This window comes from Bufo gargarizans, chromosome 6, assembly GCF_014858855.1.
Source record: "Bufo gargarizans isolate SCDJY-AF-19 chromosome 6, ASM1485885v1, whole genome shotgun sequence".
In the NCBI taxonomy this organism is placed as follows: Eukaryota; Metazoa; Chordata; class Amphibia; order Anura; family Bufonidae; genus Bufo; species Bufo gargarizans.
In genome coordinates this window covers 303,341,411-303,365,700 of record NC_058085.1, presented here as the reverse complement: position 1 = coordinate 303,365,700, position 24,290 = coordinate 303,341,411, and the positions used below count along the sequence as shown (strand labels likewise).

The following is a 24,290-nucleotide window of genomic DNA, read 5'->3' as shown; positions in this document are numbered from 1 at the left end:
GTTTGAGGCCTACAACAATTTTCTCTATAGAGCAGAATGAAACTTGTGATTTTTATGTCACCGTTGAGATGAAAAAGTGCATATGACGGAATGTGTTTAACCCATTAGCTGAGTCTTCTTGCCTATTTATGTAAGGTACTATCAAAAATGCATACCAATGTCCAGAAAATGCAATAGTTTATCAGATAGATAAATAGACAGACTTTTAAAAAAAAATTCTTACCTTTACTCTCACTGTTACAGTAGCGATTCCAGGAGGCATGCTTCCCATGGCATCAAAAGCTTCAACAAGAAATATATATACAGCCTCCTTGCCAGTGAATGATTCATAGTCGAGTAGTTTTAAAAGCGATAGCTCTCCTGTTGACGAGTTTATTTGAAAAAGCTGCAAAACTTCCTGGTTTCTTATCCGATAAGTTACATTAGCGCCAAGATCAGCATCCCTTGCCTGAAACACATTAAACAGATCAATATTAAAATCAAAGCAGACAAAGCTGGTGAATAAAGCAGGTTGAAGGGCAAGAATGATTGAACCAGAGAAAAAATATGTATTGAGTTTTAGAGAAGTCTCCAAAATGGAATTGAACGCTTATAGTTGTTTTGCTTTTTGTTATGGGTCATTTTAATGCATTGATCAGGAGAAAATATAAACAGTTCAGCAGATATTTATCAGAAATTTCTGTCACATTCACAGTAAATGTGCCTTCTGCAATGTCTCAACTTGATTAGAATTGATCTTTAACAGTTGTATTAACTTTGTCATTGCAAAGACTCAAAACCTACTGTAGGATTCTTCCAAGTCTAGTTACTGTACTGGTGACTGCATTCTCATTATAGTTCTACTGGTTTTCTTGGGAAATACACTGACAAAAAAAAAAAAAAAATACAGCACCAAGAAGGAGTTGTTGGAGTTGAATGAAACTTTCTATGTCTGAATGAAATTATGGTATGTGTAAGTGATTAAAATATTAGAGCAAAAGGATAAGTTTATTGTGGAAAACCATAAAATTGAGAGTCTATAGTAACATAGAAACATAGAATGTGTCGGCAGATAAGAACCATTTGGCCCATCTAGTCTGCCCAATAAAGTACAAGATGTACAAGATGAGATATGGTTGGCTACAGGGGCGGATTGACCATAGACCCTGTAGGGAAATTTCCTGGTGGGGCGATGCCTAGGGGGCCATTCAAGCCCTTTTGATGGTCGCAGACAAGGTTCATAATGGTCTGATGCTCAATAGCCACAGGTGCCCTCTTAAACGCAACTATATTACCATCCTCATGATGGTGAATACTATGGTTGGAGCGGCAGTATTTTTTGTTGCCCTGTGGTATTTGGTTCTGCTGGGGCGGTATTCTGTGATGCACTACCTTATTGCAGGCCCTGCCTACTTCTGTTGTCCCTGCCTACTTGTTTTGTCCTATCTTCTATCAATTTGGACCCACCTACCACATGGGGACACTTGTAGTTTTTTTCCAGAGCTTCCTTATATTCCCAGTCTGCTCCTGGTTGATATGGAGGTGTACAGTTTCTGTATGGTATCATGTAGCACATTTGCCAACAGATGTTGCAGCTGGATCCCGCACACTTGTAGTTTGCCGAAGCTGGCATCCCAGCTGGTGCCAAAAATGCTTGATTGACTATAAATCCATTGAATAAGCAGGCCAAGGAAGAGTGCAACCCTTGATCTGTGTGGGCAGGAATTACCTTGCTGAAAAATCCCAGTTGGAAGCCCTGCCATAACATTCACATTTTCATCTGGGTGCATTATTTTTTGTCAATGAGTGCATTTTGTCTGGTCCCAGCTGCTCTCCACTTTCTGCTTCAGGCTTGCATGCTTAGCCAACTGTTGTTGGAGGTGGTTTCCCGCTAGAGCCAGTGTTGTTGGAGGTGGTTTCCCACTAGAGCCAGTGACTGTCTGAGGCACCTGAGCATGAAGCCAGGCCCTGTAAGTGAAGAGCAGGGCAGGCCAGATCAGCATTTGAACCAGTGGCAGAGATGTAATGAGTGTAAGGTTTAGATTTTTTTTTATTTTTATCCTTTGTGTCCTGGTTTTCAAAAATATATTTCCCTGGAAAACCTGTTTCATGCAATTGTAAGCATTTTTATGAATGAACTCTCTGGGATTAGGACAGGACTCTTTGAGAGAATTGCCCTGTCCTTAAGAGCTATCTTTCTCTAAATGGTTGTCAACAATTTTTGTTTCCTGAAATTACCAGTTGTTCAGGGACTGGGTCTGATATTGTGGCTCATCATGGTGAATCATGCTGATTTGCAATACAAGGAATGAAGTCCTTAGACAATAGTAGCACTGGTCTGGTAAAATCAGCAGATCATTGGACAACTTTTTAGTGCACTTAATTGCTCATTAGTCAATGAATTACAAATACTTTTCCCCCCAGAATGAATCAAAGGATCTCTAAAGGAAAGGTATCGTTACATTCAGCTGAGCGCCGCAAGGCATTGTGCCCCGTTTAACTGGGATTTTCATTGTGAAAGACTCCCTTTAATCCATCACCCCCAAACTAGACTAAGCAATGTATATTGTATTTTGTCTTCATACTCACTTGCATTCTCACCCTGTGCTCTGACAAACCAGCAGTAACATACACTGAGAGGACGCCTCTTTGAGGCCTCTCCATTATGTGTGTGAGCACAGGAGTCCTCTCAATGCATTTTACTGCTGGTTTGTTGTAGCACAGCATTGGAATGCAAGTAAGGCCCCATTCATATGACCAGATTTTTGCTACACATCTGAACTTCAATAAAAGCTGCAATGAAATGCGGATAGCATACCAAGTCCTGTCCGCACCCGTATGTCCATTCTGCAGCCCCCCAAAAAAGCTAGAACATGTCCTATTCTTTTCCATTTTTCAAACAAGAATAGGCTTTGTTACAATGGACATTTACATATTTTGCAGATCCGTGTTTTGCAGACTGCAAAATACATACAGTCATGTGCCTGCACTCTAAGTATGAAGATAAAAATTACATAACCAGACTCCATGTCAGTTTCAGTTACACCAATTACCACATACTGTACTGTAGGGGGGAAGGGTGTTTCAAAGTCCCTTTAAGCAATTCCATAAACGTTATCTGTGTAGGTTCTCCAGAGTTTCTCCTATGCTTTCACAATTTGGATCAACTCTTAAAGGGGTTGTGTCACTTCAACAAATGGCACTTATTATGTAGAGAAAAATAATACAGGCCACTTACTAATGTATTGTTATTGTCCATATTGCTTCATTTACTGGCTGGATTCACTTTTACATCACATTATACACTGTTCGTTTTCAGGGTTATGACCACCCTGCAGTCCATCAGCAGTGGCCGTGCTTGCACACTATAGAAAAAAGCACGAGCCTATGTAAGCTCCCACGGTCCCGGACACTTTTTTCTATAGTGTGCAAGCACTGCCACCACTGATGGATTGCAGGGTGGTCATAATCATGGAAACAAGCAGTGTTTAATGCTATAGAAAAATGTAATCCAGTCAGCAAAGGATGCAATATGGAAAATAACAATATATTAGTACATGCCTTGACTTAACTTTCTCTAAATGATGAATGCCACTTGCTGAAGTGACACAACCCCTTTAATATTATCCTTCATAGTTGCATCCAGGTCAGTTCCTTGACATACTGCTAGTTGAATTAACACTAATAGCTATTGTAAAAGTGATGCTATGGGAAATTCAGATAAGAAAATAACAGTTAAGACTTGGATCATAATTGTAAACTTCTTAGATTGTGTAGCAAAGTAAAATAAAAAATTGAATAAATACAACAGCCACATACAGTGACAGTGCCCTTGTAAGCTCTATACCTCACCTGAACTTTTAGAAAAACTGTTCCTGGCATCATGTTCTCCGGTACAGAGACGGCATATGAGGCATTTGTAAATACAGGGGTATTGTCGTCAATATCAATAACCTTAATAGCCAGTGTTATTGTAGAACGTCGAGAGTCGGTGAGGGCTCCATCTGTTGCCTCCACAATCAGTTCATAATAGTCTCTTATTTCCCTGTCTAGCTTTACAGACGTATAAATACTACCATTGGATGTGATCCGGAAAACATTATTGAGGTTTGCCAGGCTGTAACGAACTTGACCATTGACTCCAGCATCAGGATCTGTTGCCTAAATGGACAAAGATAAAATAAGGTTAATAATTGAGTTCATTCTAAATCTGCTATCGAATACTCACTGCTGTATTACCACAGTTTCCAAACCTATTTAATATGTAATGAACAATATTTTTGTTGAAGAAAACTAAATGTTAGGTGGAGAAAGCTATTTAATATAAAATATATTAGAATTTAATATAAAATACATTCTGTACTTAACCATTGTTAATCTAAAAGTATAATTGAAAGGGGTTGTCTGGTATAGAAAGTACATTCTCCAATGCCATGTTGGGTGTAAATGCTCATTGTTATACCTATTTTTTGCTGTATGGAAAAGCATATTCTTCGGTATTATTCAATATGAAGGCATTTGGTAAAAGGAAATACGTATACCTTGCAGTATACATTTTTAACATGGAAGTTTATGCTGATGCAGTATCATCCATAGGAGAGGCATTCATTGGAGGTACATTTTGGGAAACCCTCCCAAACTATATAGATGCAGCAACCATTAACTTGACCCTTAAAGTGGTTCTCCCACTGGACATTTATGGCATATCAACAGGATATGGCATAAATATCTAATAGGTGTGGGCCCCACCTCTGGGACTTGCTCCTATCTCAAGAAAGGGCCCCAATATAAATGGAGAGGATGCTGCACATGTGGGATTTTCTCTTTTCACTGCAATGGGACTTCTGAAAATAGCACAAATCTGGTTGACCTATAGTAGTGAATGGAGAGGACATCCTCTCCAGTCACGGAAAGGTCCTGTTCTCAGGACCCAAACCGATCAGATATTTATAGCATAAGGGGTTTTCAATTTGCTTACTTCATCTGCAGTGGCCCTGTTCTCCTAGATAGCTGAGGGTCACATGACCTGTGATGTCAGCTTCATTCCCTGCTCTGATGACATTCCGTGCACAAGGGAGTAGGAGGAGCAGGTCTGACAGTGTGCAAAGAACATCACTGCTTTCCTGATTGGAACAACAAGCCACGCCCCTGCACTGCCTGATCTGCTGGCCATGCCCCCTGCACTGCCCAATCTGCTGGCTGAGCTGTCTGCCCTGTGTCTCACCTCCTATTGAATTCTTCAGCAAAGTTTTACCACTTCTATCAAATGCTGCACAGTACTGAGCAGCTGCAGGGTTTCCTCTTCTCTAGACACTGAGGAGATAAATCCCCCTCTCTCCTCACCCTGCAGACACAAAACTGACAAAGACTAGAGGAGTTCTCTCCTCTGTACTCTTCTGCAGGCTGTGAAGAAGTGTCTGCAGAGCATTTCACAAGAACAGGTAGGAGAAGATCATGCGTGTATCAGCAATGTCATTGTACTGCATAGCTGGGACTTGTAGTCCGACACATACCACATGAGTATCCCAACAGTCAGACGGAAGACAGGGCAGCAGTTTTATTCACTCCCTTTGCAGAGCAGGGGGAGGGGAAAGGCAATCTTTGTTGACACCCACAAACATTTATGAGGAAAACCTCAGAGATTGTAATTACACTTCCCCACAGCTCTGCAACTGCATGTCAACAAAGGACCAGAACAAAACTTGGTAAATGATTAAATCAATTGTTTTCTTTAGTTTTATTTTTTTTTTACCTAAAACTTGCTCATCTTATGTATATATTGCTAATATCAGATAATTTTTTTCTTACATAACTCAGACACCCCTTTAAGAATCAATTGACACCTTTTACAATTTTCTGCGACTGTGTATTTAATGTGTTATGGGTCAAATTAACATTCACTACACCCCTACCTCTTTCCTTCATTTATAAGTCACACAGTATTTTTTTCTTGAAGGCTATGTGGAAACCAATGACGGTACCGTTACAGCTCCCATAGGCATATGTTTTTCTACACATCGTGAATGCAGGTCCACCATTTCAAAAATCAGGCCCCATACATATGGTGAGGGCTGTTGAGCTGCCTTGCATGTCTTATATTTCATCTTCTCATAATATCATTTGTGGGAATGCTAATATGATCATAATGCAGTACAAAGATCATAGTGCCCACCAACTGTGTACTCTGTGAATCTCTTGTGGGCTTTGGAAGAGGGAATAATGTGACCTTTATCTGCCATTTCAATAACATACCAAATTTGGTGAGTGCCTATGGGGAAAAATGAATCACTGGGGATCCCTGAACTGAATGGGCCCCATATTTGCACATTGTTGCCTATTAAATAGAGCTTATTCATTCAGTACATGTGCAACCATGCCTTTTGGTCTCATTATCCTGGGCCCATGACTACACTAGCACCTCTACTGCTCTGGTGTGGCCCTTCTTATAAAGTCATCATGGGCAGACATGGCATCATTGCAATCAGATTTGCTTTTAAAAAAGTAGTGTAAGTGAAAACCCAACAAAAATCTCATTAATAAAGGAGTGTAATAAGTTGTGTATATTTTGAGGTAATGATCCCTTTGTGGTCTTGTGGTCAAGTATTCACGTTCAGCTCTTTTTGTGTGCCATGTGGCTCCTGATATCCAGCCTTGGTCTTTGCCAGTGGCGGGTGCTTCAGATAATTTTGGAAAGTATCACAATTTCTGTCTATTCTTCAAAACTGAGGAAGCTCTTTCCTTTTATCTATTTGGCCTCAGTTAATCTATTCTTGGCTCTAGTGGCTACTTAAATGATCCGCCAACATGTGTATTCTATATACAGTATTAGACAATTTCTCAGACTGTAATTAAATTGTTATGAGTTTGTGAATTATTAGTGCATCGCTCATTCCTGTTGTTAGCAAGCTCTTTGATCGTTGCCTGCTGGTGTAATGTCACATCGGATGCTACGGGATAAGTGCCCATAGACGATAATCAGAGCAGCATAACAAGATGACCCGTCCAAAACAAACCTCATCGTCGTAATTATTCAACTAAGTCTATAATTGACACATTTGGCCAAGATTTAATATGCAGCACAAATCGAGTCTCGTAGAATGCTTTGCATAACTCAGCATATTACTTACACTGATGCCATACTGGAGATTTACTGGTAACTAGCATAATTGTTATTAGCAACAGAAACTGCAAACTCGTGCTGCGTTGTACAGTTCAATACTGGCCTTACACCAAATGACTATGCCAAAATGCCCTTGTCACATTGAGAAGGTATGGTCATTATTTTTTTCAAATGCTTTCCCATTGCATTTTGTTAGCCATGTAGCAATTTGCTGCCATCTTTTCATCTGTTTGTTGTAACCGACAAAATCCCCAGACTGTATGAGTGCAGCAAAATAATTGGAATACAATGCCAATAGTTTAATTATCTATCCTGTAGTAACAGGCACATAAATAGCAGCACGGTGAAACAGAAAATTGATTTTTATTCTTAATGTTAAAAAAATAAATATTGTTTTGTGTTTTCTATTGGAAATGTTGTCATATCACATTTAATGGAGAACATTTTGTTTGGCTGCACAAATAGATAAACTATAGTTTGTTAGATTAAATACAACATAGGTGAGCCAATTCCAGCCATTTAACATCTTAAATGCTGCAGTCAATGCATTTGTGTACTTAGAGAGATGGAGGCTTTCTCTTTCACCCCATTGGAGATTCTATCACAGGATACCAAGGGGCTACCCTGACAGCCTGGGGCCTAACAATGGCCTCCTTGTCTGACATGTATGGATACCTTGGTAGAGCCTAATAGGCCTTATGTCAGGTTTACTGTAAACTGAAATAATACAGAATACATAAGTACAAATAACACAGGAGTATTGCAATGTAATATATGGGTGATTAGAGAGTCACAAGTAAAAAATAAAAAAAGGGGCTGAAAAACATTCCAGAAACACTGTTATTTATGTTAAAATTAAGACCAAAACCATACATAATTGTCAATCCCCTGTCCATAATGATCTATGCAATAAAATAATCAATTTTTATACTATGAGGGAACATCAGTGGTGCACAAAAATGGAAATATTCCTGTGGTTTTAATTTATCTTTTTATTGATGCTTTCAGAGAAAAAAAGCTAACTTTTGGGGTGGTTTCATTTGCATTTTCATTTTTTTGGGGAAGAAAGCCACAGTTTTTGTGGCTGTTTTTGGAGACCAAGTGGTACTTCAATCCAACTGAACTAGACTGAAAATAGACCCAAGGCTTCCATATTATTTCTAAATGATGATGGGTGCAAATCTATCAAAATGATAACGCCTCCAAACAAAAATATGAACTGATTTTATTTCAGCTATTGAGCTACCTGTAGCAGAGAGGATTGGTTCCTTTTAAGTAGTTTCACTGTTTCTGCTGATGATTACATCATATGGGTCATCATCAGCAGTAAGGAGGAGAATAATCAGCCTAGGAGCCACACACATTAGAACCAATATTTTAGCATAATACATACAATCTCAGACCAAAAAGTCAATTAGCACTAACAGACATTCAAACAGGCTCCACATTTTCATAGACACTTCCAGAAATAATTCAACCCCAGTCTTCTCATGAATGTTCATGAATTCAGGCTAGATGACTGGCTGTGGGAGAAAGTAGATTTGTAGTATTTCCTTATAGTTAAGGGAAATATCCAAGTCAGATTCCCATGGGATGATAAAATGTATTTTTATAGGTAATTCAAAAACTTGGAGGTGCTCTTAAGACCCTATTACATGGGCCGATAGAGCAGATGATTGTCGGGAGGGAAACGTTTGCGGTCATCTTAACAATAATCTGCCCATGTAATAGGGCCTTTAGAATCTTGATACCAAATGTTTAGAGGGATGGAGCAAGAAGCCAAGATTTTAATTTCAATGAGACCTCAAGGGTTTTTAAGGAGCACCTAGAAAAGAGTCATCATTAATGTTTTAAGGTGAGTTAAAGGAATAGCATAGATTGAAATAACTATTTTTATGCATTCTGCTTTTTTTTAAAAGCAGCAAATATTTTTAGTTGCTTCCGTTTAACCACGTTTTATTCCTATATAAAACTAAAAAAAAAAAAAAAACAATCCATCACATAATGATATCAACAGAAATATAAACATATGGGTCTTTCAATATATCAATGCAAATATATATAAAAAAAATATATATATATATATATATATATATATATATAATATATTGAAATATATATTGTGCAAAAGTAGAAAAGCATAAAAAGATATACCTTTGGAATTTGCCTAATAGTACTGACCCTTATAACTCATAAAGCTATGTTGATGGAAAAATAAAAATGTTGTTTTTTAAAACGTTGATATGAAAAATGAAATAAAAATGCTCAAGTTTAAAACAAACCACATGTTTAATGGGTAGAGCAAGCTTATTATAGCTCTTACTGAGCTCATTTAAAAGGACCCTTAGGTAACAGTGAAGCTGGAACTGTTTGTGAGGATACTTAGAGCAATGGTTTCAATGGCAACAGACCACTGCAGACTGCTACCGAGACCAGTGGGGTGGGGGTTGGGGAGGTTAAAGGGGACCCAGCACTGAGCTCCTTTTTCTCTTTCTGATGTGAAAACGCTGCATTTGCATGTAGCCACCTCTAGAGGGAATTTAGTGCAAACAGATGCTTACAGCTTCTATTTAAGTCAATGGTAACTACATCAATTGTTATGCATGGTGGTAGTGGTGGCTGAAGCCAGCAAGCTTTCTACTAAATCTTAAGCACGAGATTTATCAATGCATTTATACCAGTTGTCTTCAGTGAATACATTGAAAAAAAGGCTGATCAGAATGAGTGCCATATTTATAAAGCATTTGTTCCACTTTACTGGCATAGTAGTTGGATAAAGTAGGTAAGACCAATTCTGAATTTTTAATATCATATTTTTATTAACATTTTGTCTGCTTAAAAATATAAATTCATCACAAATCTGAGGCATTGTGCTTTGCATACTGTAGTGCCTTTTAACGGACTACAGCAGGGGCAGGGTGCTAATTCTATGGGGTCCTATAAGATCTGTTAATATCCCTGCTTTAAAGAATCTCATAAAACATCTCAGCAATGTAAGGGGCCCTGAAAGCAAACTCTGTTAATATATGAGATACCTTTCTTGGTGGCCACCATCGTGGCCTTAGAGTGTTGCTATTTAGAGCTACCATTGCACTCAATAGTTTTGATTTCCCTTTGATGGCTTTGTATGATTAGCTGCTGTTTATATAGCACACAATCTATGGTTTCTATGCAAAAGCAGAGAAGAAAAAAATAACTATTTATTTAAAACTGTTTGTTTTCATATATAGTGCAGCACAAATAAACAGAAAATATGTTTCTTCAAGCTAGTACAACCATATAGAAGTCCCAGAACAATTGTGGAAATGACAGCAATTAAAGCAAATACGGTTTTAATTTCAGTTATCAAAGCACAATTATATTTTATAATGACTTGTGCTTATAATAACAAACCTGGCTACAAATTGTACTAAAACCATCTTATAGTCAATAAACTAAACTATAACACTAAGTATTTTACAATTCTCCTGGGGTGGATAACATGACAATATTGTTTCTGGTACATTTTTGTATCATTGCCATCCATTTAATGGGAAAGTGAATCACAATAGGCAGCACCAAAGAGAATGTTAAAAGTGTGGTTTACTACTTCAATAACTACTGCATGTCTTTCTCCATAAAACAACTATTCTAAGTATATAGTAGGTGCATAAATAAGAAAAATGTGTTTTGCCAATGCAAAAGTACAATGGAACACCAGTTAAGGCAATGGGCCAGAGTTCCCCAACGCCTTTATGAGGCTCTATCGTCAAATATGTAGTGCCATCAATTTATATATTATCCTATAGTGATATCTGAAGCCTCATCATTACATATATTGTCCTATAGTGGGACAACGCGCAGCCAAACTACATACAGAACCCTATACTGAGATGTGGACAACTAGAATAAAGCCCAGTAGTGATATATAGAGCATATCATGGCACATACCATCCTATAGTAGCACCAAATATGTACTGTGTATTACAGAATATATATGAGTAAGGTATGTCTGTAGGGCATTTGCCCTATGTATCCCAGGCAAAGCCTCAATAGTAAAACTCCTGAGTGTGGTAGTATAAGAAAGCGGGTATACTCCGCAACCATCCACCCTGCTCCACTTCCCCAGTGAATGCCGGACCACGGATGACAATTGGTTCATGAACAAAAACCAGACCCATACAACAGTACTGTAAGTCACCATGGTCAGGGAGGAATAAACAATGGCATTCAACAGTAGTGGCTTAGGGACAACTTTGTGAATGACCTTAAGTGGCCTAGCCAGAGCCCCGACTTGAACCCAATCGAACATCTCTGGAGAGACTTGAAAAAGACTGTATACCAGGGGTCCCCATTTAATCTGAAAGAGCTTGAGTGGATCTGCAGAAAATAATGTCAGAAAATCCCCAAATCCAGGTATGCAAACTTTATAGCATTATTCCCAAGAAGACTGAAGGCTGTAATCGTTTTCAAAGGAGTTTTAACTAAGCAATCAGTAAACGTTCTGAATATATAAATCTATCAATGCAAGGTTTTGGTTTTTCCTTTTCAATAAATTAGAAAAGATTTAGAACATTCTGTTTTTATTTTGCCATTATGGAGTTTTCAGTCCAGAGAGATTTGGAAACTGTGAATTTGTTTTTGAAACTTTATGTAAAAAGCAAGAGTCTAAAGACTTTCTGTATAGACTGCACCTCTCTGTGGAGGTGTGGCCGACTCCAATTCTGAATGTACTCCTATTATCCCACTTATTCCACAGGCTGCTTTTGATGAGGTGATACATATTGCAGAGTTTGCTCTTCCTCTCATGTACACAGAGGTAACAAGTAGCAATACAGTTTTTGTGCAGATTTTAGTATCCTGAGTCTAAAAACCAGCAGCATTAGATAGGTATTAAATAGAGTAGGTTCCTGCCTAGCCTTAGGTCACCTTGCCGCGGTAGGTGGGGGTCACATGTGTTTTGATTAAACCTATGTTTTTTTATCATATGAAGATGAGATTTTAGCCTATATAAAACCTTTTTATTTAGGGTTATGTGAGTGCTATTAAGTTTAGCTTTTCTTTAAATGTGGCCATGCACATCTGTGCATTTATTTTTCATATTTTGCAGGATGTTTTATTTTATATTTTTTCTTAATAAAAAGTGCCTTGGAACATATAGGAGACAGAGTCAAACACACAGGTAGTTTAATGTAGATCATGATTCTCATTCTTGGCTTTACAACAAACTATTCCCAAATCTAATAGAAGGGCAAGTTCAATTATATTTTGAAGATGCACAAGTTTGTCAAACTTTGTACAGCAAATGGATAAAATGTCAAATAATGAACAGTGTTGTAGAATATTGAGCAAATAAACAGCAAATATAAGACATCATGTACTCTACTGAATCTAAGGAACAGAATGTTACTAAGTGCACATTGTGCCCCAAAATGAATAAAAAAAATTCTAATTTAAAGAGACTCATCTAAAAATAAAAAATAAAAAAAGCAACACTCCATTTTTCCATCCTATTTGATCTTCAAAAAAAAAAAACAGAAGATAACAGCACTCCAAAAATTCAGTATAGAAAAGCTATATACTAATATAGTAATATATACAAATATATGTAAAACATTTCAGCTCATACAGAGCATTTTTAAATCTATCTATCTATCTATCTATCTATCTATCTATCTATCTATCTCTTTATCTAATAAAAGCATAGTTAGGACCATGGCAAACTTGTAAAAGAAGATTTATGTAACTTGCTAATGTCCAACATTGCTCACCTTCTTGGCTTCCTTCACAAGTATTTTTGAGATTTTTTTTTTCTTGCTGTTAAAAAAAGGCATGCATTTTCATTTTTATTTATTTTCTTATTATTGTTTTTTTTTACAGCACTTTACACATGCCTTTTTGCTATAATCATAAAGGTGAAACACCAGAAAAGAGAGCATACCTATAGTGTATTGTTAGTATTACACAAGAGTGGACACTCCAGACCATAATTATGGACATTTTTGTATTCCCCCTAGAGCTGAGTGAACCTTTTAAGATTAAGTTCATTTCAGGTTTGCCAAATTTTTCCTGAGACATTTTGGTTCTCTTGCCCTTCTAGAAAGAGAATTAGCTTCTATGTTTCATTGAAAGATGTGTAAGCTTGATGGGATGTTCTAGTTCTCTTGCCTCACTTTCAATTGAATATTACTTTCTCGGGTTCATTAGAAATTAATCCTAAAGGGGTTGTTTGCTTTTGCTATACTGATAACTCATCTTCAGTTGAACAGGAAGGAATTGGAACAGCAGAGCTGCTACAAGGCGAGCAGGAGAGAAGAACAAAGCACTTTATGAGTTCTGCATTATCTTCCCACTAAAGATTGGCAGGGGTGCCTTCCAACCCTTTAAACATGCTTATGTAGCAAAACTAGAAAAATAGCTAAGCCAGGCTTCATATCTGCAACTAGCTCTTTAAGGGCAAAAGCCCTTTACCAAAGAAAAGCAGATAGAAACAGCTTTTCTAGCTGCACGGCCTTGAAAAGACCTCTGGGTGGGCACTATTTATATTATGGAGACCAGTTAATGTACAAGATGACTATTGTAGGGTAAACAATGATTTTTTTGAAAATATATGCAAAATTATCATCTCTAATATCTTCTAGCATCAGATAGGCTTAGGAAAGCTAAATTAAATATCTTTCCCAAAAACCCAAAGGGAAATTGCCTGGCCTACAATACTTAGCAGAAATATTATGTATATTAAGTGCTCTCCATAATGGGAAACAGTTCACTCAGACAACTCTGTCTCTGTGCTATTTGGCTTCAATCAAAACTTTTGGGGAAATTCCTAGTTGGTAGAATACATTCGTTCATCCGTAAAGAGCTTGTTTCATTTCAGCAAGTGGCATTTATCATGTAGAGACAGTTAATAAAAGGCACCTACTAAAGTATTGAGATTGTCCATATTTCCTCTGATGCTGACTTGCTTCCTTTTTTCAAAGCATTATACACTGCTCGTTTCTAATGATGATCGAGCACCAAAGCTTTACCAAGCACTCGATCACAATGGGAGAACCCGAGCATTAAACCAGTTACCCTCTGCTCGTAAGACGGGAGGGTGTCTGGTTCCCATGAAAAGGTCAGAAATTGATGGAAACACCACTGCAATGGTTCGGGAACAGCATGGGGAGGATATCTGGATGCATCTTGGACTCCCAGGTCGCTGCTAGAAATGATGTTGTTTGAGTAGTATGCCAATTTTATAGACAGACAATAAAACGCACAAAACCAAAGATAAAATCTTTTTTAGAGGAAAAAATTGTTAGGAAACATTCTTTCCTATATATTTACTTGTATATAAAATGCGAATGCTGCCAAAATTTACAAGGAAGAGGCACTCCGATACAGCCTATATATCACATAAAGGAGGGCTTTATTCACATTGTGAATACCCTTGAAAAATTATGATTGATGGCCTGCTGGTGACCCTCAAAAACATTTGGAGCAAGGGCCTGCTGGTCACCCTCTAAAACATTATGGGCGAGGGCCTGCTGCGGATCTGACCATCTAAAACATTAGGGGTGAGGGGCCTGCTGCTGAGCTGACCATCAAAAAAATTATGGTTTAGGGCCTGCTGGTGAGCTGATTCTCTAAAACATTAGGGGTGAGGGTCTGCTACTGATCTGACCATGGAAAAAATTATGGATGAGGGCCTGCTGCTGAGCTGACCAATCGAAAAAATTATGGTTGAGGGCCTGCTGCTGAGCTGACCATCTAAAACATTAGAGGCGAGGACCTGCTGCAGAGCTGACCATCTATAACATTATGGGCGAGGGCCTGCTGCTCAGCTGACCATCTAAAATGTTAGGGATGAGGGTCTTCTGCTTAGCTGACCATCTAAAACATAACGGGTGAGGGTCTGCTGCTGAGCTGACTCTCTAAAACATTAGGGGCGAGTGTCTGCTGCTGAGCTGACCATCGAAAAAATTATGGTTGAGGGCCTGCTGCTGAGCTGACCATCTAAAACATTATGGGAAAGGGCCTGCTGCTGAGCTGACCATCTAAAACATTAGAGGCAAGGGCCTGCTGCCGAGCTGACCATCTAAAACATTATGGGCGAGGGCCTGCTGCTCAGCTGACCATCTGAAATATTAGGGGTGAGAGTCTTCTGCTGAGCTGACCATCTAAAACATTAGGGGTGAGGGTCTTCTGCTGAGCTGACTCTCTAAAACATTAGGGGCGAGTGCTTGCTGCTGAGCTGACCATCAAAAAAATTATGATTGAGGACCTGCTGCTGAGCTGAACATCAAAAAAAATAATGGATGAGGGCCTGCTGCTGAGCTGACCCTCTAAAACATTAGGAGCAAGGGTAGCCTAATAAGCATGTTGATATGATGGATGAGGAGGAGGAGAATGAGAAAAGGAAGATTGAACCATATATCTTTTTTGTGGCAGAAGGGGTGCATGGGAATACAGTGTATTCAATACACCATAAAAGCCACATTTAAAGTGCCTTTATGTTCAGACGCTTTTCTCTGGTGGAGTAAAGAAATCAGGGGACAATCCAGGCCTTGTTCATTTTGATAAGAGTCAACCTGCGAGCATTTTCAGTTAACAGTCAGATGCGCTTATGAGTTATTATGCACCCAGCAGCACTAAATAGCCGCTTGGACAAAACTTTGACGGCAAGGCAGACCAGCATCTCCAAGGCGTAGAGCGCCAGTTCATGCCTCGTGTCCAGCTTGGACACTGAATAGTTGTAAGGCACTGAGGGATCATTGAAGATGGTCTGCTACATACTCCTTCACCATCTTCCAAAACTTTTCTCTCCTTGTAATACTAGGCCACGCATCAGGGTGAGGTTTCTGGTGGGGTGTTATGAAACTGTCTCAAGCCTTGGAGAGTGTTGCCTTGCCTCTGTTGGAACTGCTGTGTGTTACCCTCATCTCCCCTCCTCGGTTGCCCAAGGAACTACGTACTCTGCTGCCAGCATTGTCAGCTGGAAATTTTTGGAACAATTTTTCCACCTTATGGTATTGCACCATTTTGCTTATCCTCTCCACCAGAGGAATGACAGATGAGAAGTTCTCTTTGTAGTGGGGGGGCGAGAAGGGTGAACGACCAGTAATGGGGGTTGGCTAAAATGCGTATAACGCAAGGCTCACAAGAAAGGCACCCTAACATGAAGTCAGCCATGTGTGCCAGAGTCCCAATAGACAAGAATTTGCTGTCCTCATCAAGAGGATGACTCTCAATCTCCTAATCCTCTTCGGCCCATCCACTCTGAACAGATGGAATAAACCTGCTGTAAGTACTACCCTCTGTAGTGGAGGCAACCGTATCCTCCTCCTCCTCATCATCATCCAATTCATGCTGAGAAGATGAACAGAGGGTGTTCTGGCTATCACCCTGTGTACTGTCTTCCCACATTTCCACATTTTCCACATGCAAAGCCTCCTCCTTCATTGTGAGCAGTGAGCGTTTCAGTAGACACATAAGTGGGATGGTTACGTTAATAATAGCGGCATTGACGCTCACCATCTGTGTTGATTCCTAAAATTTGCATAAAACCTCACAGAGGTCAGACATCCATGCCCACTCGTCACATGTGAAGAGTGGAAGCTGACTGGAAAGGTAACGACCATGTTGCAGCTGGTATTCCACTACTGCCCTCTGCTGCTCACAAAGCCTCACCAACATGTTTAACGTGGAGTTCCAGCGCGTGATCACGTCGCACAACAATCAGTGAGATGGCAATTGCAAGCGCTGCTTTCGGAAATGGGCAAACACGTGGCGCACCTTCACCAGTAGCTCATGCAAATTGGGGTAGATTTTTAGAAACCGCTGAACCACTATGTTGAAGACGTGGGCTAGGCATGGTATGTGTGTAAGCTTGCCGAGCTCCAAAGCCGCCACCAAGTTATGGACATTATCAGACACAACCATGCCTGGTTGTAGGCTGAGTGGCGATAGCCACAACTCAGTCTGGTCCCTCATTCCCTGCCACAGCTCTGGGGCAGTGTGATGTTTGTCATCTAAACATATTAGTCCTATGGCTGTGGGTGGGTGGCTGGGTATTTGCTCTTTCGTTCAAAGGCCTGGAGTATGGACAACTGCACTTTGTGCTGGGACACAGAAGTGGATGTGCTAGCTGATGGTGCTTGCAAAGGTCAAGATGCAGAGTGGGAGGCATCCGGGCCTGCATCTGGGACAGGGGATTGGCTAGCACGTAACACAGGGGAAGAGGAGGCAGTGGTGTGACCTGCAGACACTGATTGTTGACCCAGGCGTTCGGCCCACCTATTACAGTGCTTTGATGCCATGTGGCAGGTCATGCTGGTGGTGGTGAGGTTGATAGTGTTCACACCCCTCCTCATTTTGGTACGGCACAGGTTGGAAATAACAATTCTTTTATTGTCCACACTTTCCTCAAAAAAGAGCCAGACTGCGGAACACCTAGCCCTTGGCAAGGGAGATTGCTGCAAGGGGATGTTCCAGGGAACAGTTGCGGGACTGTTTGGTGTGGCCCACCTTCTCCCATTTGCCACTCCACTGCCTCTTCCAGCCTGTTGTGGTGCTGCGGATCCCTCCCCCTCTGTATTGCTGTCCTCGCTCGGCTTGACACCTTCCCAGTTTGCATCAGTGATTTCATTGTCCACCACCTCCTCTTCCACTTCCTTACTCTGGGCATCCTCCTGACTTGTTGACCTAACAACAACCTCACTTACTGACCAGTGACGAGTGGCAGTGGCAATATTAAAATTTGAGATATTTCGTAAATATTTTGGTGAATATTCGCCATATATTTGCGAATTCTAGAATTCGTGTGATCTCCAGTGATTATTTTCTTGATTGTGAAAATCGCTAATCGGAAAATTTGCAGTATAAAAATTTGCGATCAACACTACTCCTAAGGTCAAAGATATTGCAGCCTTCTCATTGACCCACAAGCAAGACACAGTGAAGGATCATGGAGGATACTGATGAAAAAAAACTCGAATGTTCGCAATTACGAAGATATAGCACTATATTCTAGATATTCGCAAATTCTCGAAGGGCCAGTATTTGCGATAAAAATTAGCGATTCAAATATTCGCGTTCAACACTATTATTGGCAACTGTGTTTCATTCTCATCATCAACCTCTTGAGACACTAATTGACGTTGACTTATTGGCAAGTATGTCTCATCATCATTATCCACCTCGTGAAACACTAATTGCCGTTCCCCATCGTCATCTTCTTCTGACTGCGGATGTTCAAGAGTTTGGGCATCAGTGCACACAAACTCATGTCCCTCTTCAAGCGTGCTTGAAGAGAGACACAAATCAAGGAATGGCGATTTAGCGATGAAAAGAGCTCCTCGGAATATCAGAGTGTGGGATCACTTGTTTGTGAAAACTCTCCATGGTGGGAGGAAGGAGGATCAGCGTGATAATTCTATTGACCAGACTTGGCTACTGAGACTGACTTTGTGGAAGACATGGTGGTGCTTAACCGACTGGAAACATTATCTGCTGCAATCCAACCGACCACCTGGTCACACTGGTGTGACTTCGAGAATGGTGTCTGGCACCGGCCTGCAAACTGGGACATGAAGCTAGGTATACTGATATTTAGGTTGTGCAAACATTATACAGGAGATGTAGCACAGGCAATGTCAAAGTCACCAGTGGCTAATAAAAAAATTACAGGGAATATCACTGTTATTTATGATGCGTAAACATTATACAGGAGATGTAGCGCATTTAATGTCGCTGTCATCAGCGGCTAATAAAAAAATGACAGGGAATATCACTGATATTTATGATGCGCAAAGGTTATACAGGAGATGTAGCGCAGATAATGTCACTGTCTGCAGCGGACACCTTCTACAGAAAAATTACATTGGATGTCAAAGATATTTTTAGGCTGTGCACACGTTACGCAGGAGATGTAGCGCAGATAATGTCGCTGTTTGCAGCGGCCAAACAATTGCAAGCTATTTAGCGCAGGTTGCGCTAAAAATATATATTGCTGCTAGATGCAACAATAGTCCTTAAAAGGACTTTTTTGGTGTCTAACAATTGCACGCAATTTAGCGCAGGTTGCGCAAATAATATATATTGCCAGATACAACAATGGTCCTTAGAAGGACTTTTGGGTCTGTAATCGCACGCAATTTAGTGCAGGTTGCACTAAAAATATATATTGCTGCCAGACACAACAATCGTCCTTAAAAGGACTTTTGGGTCTCTAACACCAACCCTGCCAAACCAAAAAAATATAATTCAATTCCCTACACTATCTATCCCTTCTACAGCACAGCTCTCCCTGACTAAGACTGGCCGAAATACGTTTCATCAGGTGCTTTATAGCACCTGATGACGCATTAGGGCCAGCTAATCACTGTAATGCCAGTAACCAACATGGTTACGACATTACATTAAGTGGCAGTACCGTAGCAGCCAACAAACGTGTGACGAGGAGACTCGAACATGGCGCTCAAGCACACACAGTATTCGGCCGAAAACCGCAATGTGCCAAGCATCGCGATGCTCAAGCCAAACTGGTGTTCAGCCGAGCATGCTCGATCATCACTACTCGTTTCCATTGTTAAGACCGTCCTACAATCCAACAGCTGTAGCTGTGCTTGTCCACTATAGGATAAAGCACCATACTGTGTATACTCCTATATGGTTCCGGCCACTAGAGAGGTCAGCAATTTTTTCTATAGTGTGCAAGCTTGGCCAGTGCTGCTGGATTGCAGGGTGGTCATAATCATGGCAACAAGAAGTGTATAATGCAATGGAAGAATAATTCAAGCCAACAAAGGAGGCACTATGGACAATCACAATACATTAGTAAGTGCCTTGAATTAACTTTCCCTGTAATGAAAATAAAATTGGGGGTTAGTCAGCACATCCCATTGTGCAGGTGCATGTTGTTATGGCTGGAAGCGCAAAAAACAAAAAAGTGGTATTTATAATGTACAGAAAGTTAATAAAAGCAAAAAACAAACAATGCAGCAGCAGTCTGCAAACACAATTGCAAGGTAAATACAACAGTGCCATACTCACTATAGAAAATCTAAAATGCTAATAATAACTTTGTACAACATTATTTGTGTCTGTCCGCCAGCAACAGGGTGATCTCTGTAGGACAGGAATCTAACACTAAATACCTCATTCACTGATGCCATAGCTGCCTCCATTGCATTCAGGGAATGCAGGTTCCACATACATGCTGAGCCTACACTATATTATACCTCTTGTGGTGCCACAATGGCCTCCATTAAATTTAGGGAATGCAGGCTGCACATGCATGATGAGCCCGTACTATATTGTACTTCTTTGGTGTCACATTGGCCTCCATTATGCTCCGGGAATACAGGTTCCACTTGTATGCTGAGCCCACTCTTTATTCCTCCTCTCATGGTGCCAAATGGCCTCCAATAAATATAGGGAGAGCAGGATATATATTTGTAGTTCCACTAATTAAAATCATCCTATGGTGCGGACAGGTTAATCAGGTTCCATTAATTTAATGGAGTCCATTGTGGAACCACAAATGGTATAATCTTATGTGTACGGCATTCCCTTAATTTAATGGAAGCAGGTATGGCACTAGTGAATGTGGTATTTAGTGTTAGGTTCCTGTCTTAAAGAGATCACCTTCACGCCAGCAGACAGGCACAAATAATTTTGTACGAAATGTATTTGCCAAGGATCTCACATTTATGACGCAGCATTAACATTTTACATTTTCTATAGAGAGTATGGCACTGTTGAATTTACTTTATTATTTGTGTTTGCAGACTGCTGTTGCATTGTTTGATTTTTGCTTTTATGGACTATCTCTACATGATAAACATCACTTGCTGAAGTGAGACAACTCCTTTAATTCACAATTATCGAGTTTGTTCCCATTAATTGCCAGCACAGCCACCTCATATAAAGGTGCCTTTGCAAATAGGGATTGTGCACTGTGGACAACACTATTAACGTACATCTAATGTCTGGGGGGAAAAAAAGCCTAATGGTTTTCGAGCTACAATGTATCATGCTGTTCTCATATTGCCTCATAACTAAACCCAAATTGACCCAAATAAAGATTAAATGTTAACTTTTAATTAAAATTATACTTGCAAATCTATTTAATTTACTTAAATATCTATTAATGATATGAGACCCTACTGGATGCAAAGCTTCCAGATTAGTGGGATTTTAAAGTGTAACTACAATTCTATTTTTATTTGTGTAATATGTGGGGGCAGTGATACTGACCATTTTTGTAATATACTTTAATTACTGAAATCATACTTTTCTATTATGAAAATAGATGTAAAGTGGCCCATTTGGAGCCTTAGCAACGTCCTCTGTCTTCTATTTACATAACAGTCAGTGTTGATCAGGTCTCCACTGTTATGTAAACAGAAGACAGAGGAGCGTTGCTAAGGCTCAAAATGGGCCACTTTACATCTATTTTTCTAATAGAGATGTATGATTTCAGTAATTAAAGTATATTACAAAAATGAAAAAGAAGTTAGAGGCTCCACTGACAGCACAACACGGATAGGTGCTCTCTCCAGTATGGCAGTACCAATTGCCAAAATATTTGGTATAGTATAAATTTCGCGGAATGGAGGGCACTCAAATGACTGGGTATATAGAATAGAATATAAGGTATAACTTATATTGGCGTATGGCGTTGGTGCGCACGTGGTCCTCGGCGTCTTCGGCAGCTTCTTCTGTCCTTCCTAGTGTCGCGGATATGTCTGGACAGTCCTGGATTTCGGCGGCTGTGTCCCACTGTGTTTGTCTTCTGAGTTGTCTGCAGACAACTGCAGACAACTCAGAAGACAAACACAGTGGGACACAGCCGCCGAAATCCAGGACTGTCCAGACATATCCGCGACACTAGGAAGGACAGAAGAAGCTGCCGAAGACGCCGAGGACCACGTGCGCACCAACGCCATACGCCACACAGGACCGGACCATCTTAACAAAGAGATCAGTTATAACAGCTCCCTGGGACCTAACTGTATGGGGTAAGCTTGTTCCTTTTCATTTCCTGAGTTGACTGTCTTTTAAGATACAAGCGGACCCGCACCAGCAGAAGATTTTTATCAGAAGATTTTTTATCATTATACCTTTTATATCCTTATAGTGCACATTCATACAAAACCTATATGCAGACTGATCACCTGCATAAGTAGGTTCTCTTTCCTTCTTTTCAGGATACTTTTAGTTATACAAGGACATTGACATAACTTGATAAACCATCTTTGATACTATACACTACTGTATGCTGCAATATCATTGTTTTACTATAACATAATAACCATAGACATATTGAATGGTGGAATTTTATTTTATTTTATTGACTTAATGACACAATAAAGAAAATAAGTTATACCTTATATTCTATTCTATATACCCAGTCATTTGAGTGCCCTCCATTCCGCGAAATTTATATTACAAAAATGGTCAGTATCACTGCCCCTATATATTACAAAAAATACAATTAAAATAGAATGGTAGTTACACTTTTACAGCATATAGAATAAAATGTCAGCATTGTGCATTCCATGACTTGTGCTTTAGGACTTGAGCAGTTGAAGACAAACTGCACCTTTTGAAATAAGACAACCAGCCAATGTTCTTTTAAGTGTTCTAACCCATCCTTATAATTCTTTTATCCCAACACACACTGTATAAGACCTGGCAAAGTAATACTGCACACATCAGCCTGACAATTTGTTTAAATAAGCTTTTTGTGTGATGGTAGGAATCAACTCAAGAGCTCTGCAAGCGAGCAAGCCTGCTCTACTTGTTTACCCACATAAATAAAACTGCAAATATTCTACAGGAAAAGGAAATACAAATCTGCAATTATCAGTGAACTGTCAGGAAGTTCCCACTGATGTTTAATTCCCAGCCAAGGCGCTTTGTGTGAAAGACAATAATGGAACCATTTATCTTCTTAGAAATCAATTTAAACTTAATTAAAATTGTTATAAGTAAATTCTCAGGTTTCTCTCCTCTAGTAGTACATCACAGTAATAAACAGTAATGTCTACATCTGTGTAATGATCTCCCTACAATTCACAGATCCATGTAATCAATGTGGTGTCATTATGATTTGTGCCAATTTAATTTACTGTAACTTTTCTTTTTCCAAAATAAGAATTTCAATGACTTGCATTTCGTAGATACATTGACTATAATGCAAGATGCAAGGATCTGAAAGTGCTCCTGTAACAGTGACATCCAGAGAGTCCTCATAACAGTGACATCCACAGAGCACCTATAATAGTGACATCCACAGCACTTGCATAACAGTGACATCCACAGCGCTCAGATTAAAAGGGACATCCTGTGTGCCCTAACAGTGACATACCCTGAGGCCACATAATGGTGACATCTGAAGTTACCCTATAGCAGTGACATCCACAGTGCCCCTATAACAGTGACATCCGCAGTGACCTTTAACTATGACATCCACAATGACCCATAAAAGTGACATGCACAGTGCCCCCATAACAATGTCAGCAAGAAGTGCCCTCATAACAGTGACATCCACAGTGCTCCTATACTAGTGACATCCACATTCCCCCTCATAACAGTGACATCCACAGTGCTCCCATACTAGTGACATCCACAGTGCTCCTATACTAGTGACATCCACATTCCCCCTCATAATAGTGACATCCACAGTGCTCCCATACTAGTGACATCCACAGTGCTCCTATATTAGTGACATCCACATTCCCCCTCATAATAGTGACATCCACAGTGCTCCTATACTAGTGATATCCACATTCCCCCTCATAACAGTGACATCCACAGTGCTCCTATACTAGTGACAGCCACATTCCCCCTCATAACAGTGACATCCACAGTGCTCCTATACTAGTGACAGCCACATTCCCCCTCATAACAGTGACATCCACAGTGCTCCTATACTAGTGACATCCACATTCCCCCTCATAATAGTGACATCCACAGTGCTCATATACTAGTGACATCCACAGTGCTCCTATACAAGAGACATCCACATTCCCCCTCGTAACAGTGACATCCACAGTGCTCCCATAACAGTGACATCCACAGTGCTCCTATACTAGTGACATCCACATTCCCCCTCATAATAGTGACATCCACAGTGCTCATATACTAGTGACATCCACAGTGCTCCTATACAAGAGACATCCACATTCCCCCTCATAACAGTGACATCCACAGTGCTCCTATA

At 39.9% G+C, this 24,290-nt stretch overlaps 1 protein-coding gene across 1 annotated transcript in view; it reads right to left on the bottom strand.

Moving 5' to 3' along the window:
• Positions 1-24,290, bottom strand: part of PCDH15 (protocadherin related 15) — a 1,384,495-nt gene that overhangs the window by 620,840 nt on the left and 739,365 nt on the right. Inside the window, exons 18-19 of the mRNA XM_044299661.1 lie at positions 3,832-4,140; positions 224-448 (exon numbers count right to left, since the gene is read on the bottom strand). Of these exons, the coding sequence (XP_044155596.1) occupies positions 224-448; positions 3,832-4,140 (534 nt within the window). The remainder of the gene's footprint in view (positions 1-223; positions 449-3,831; positions 4,141-24,290) is intronic.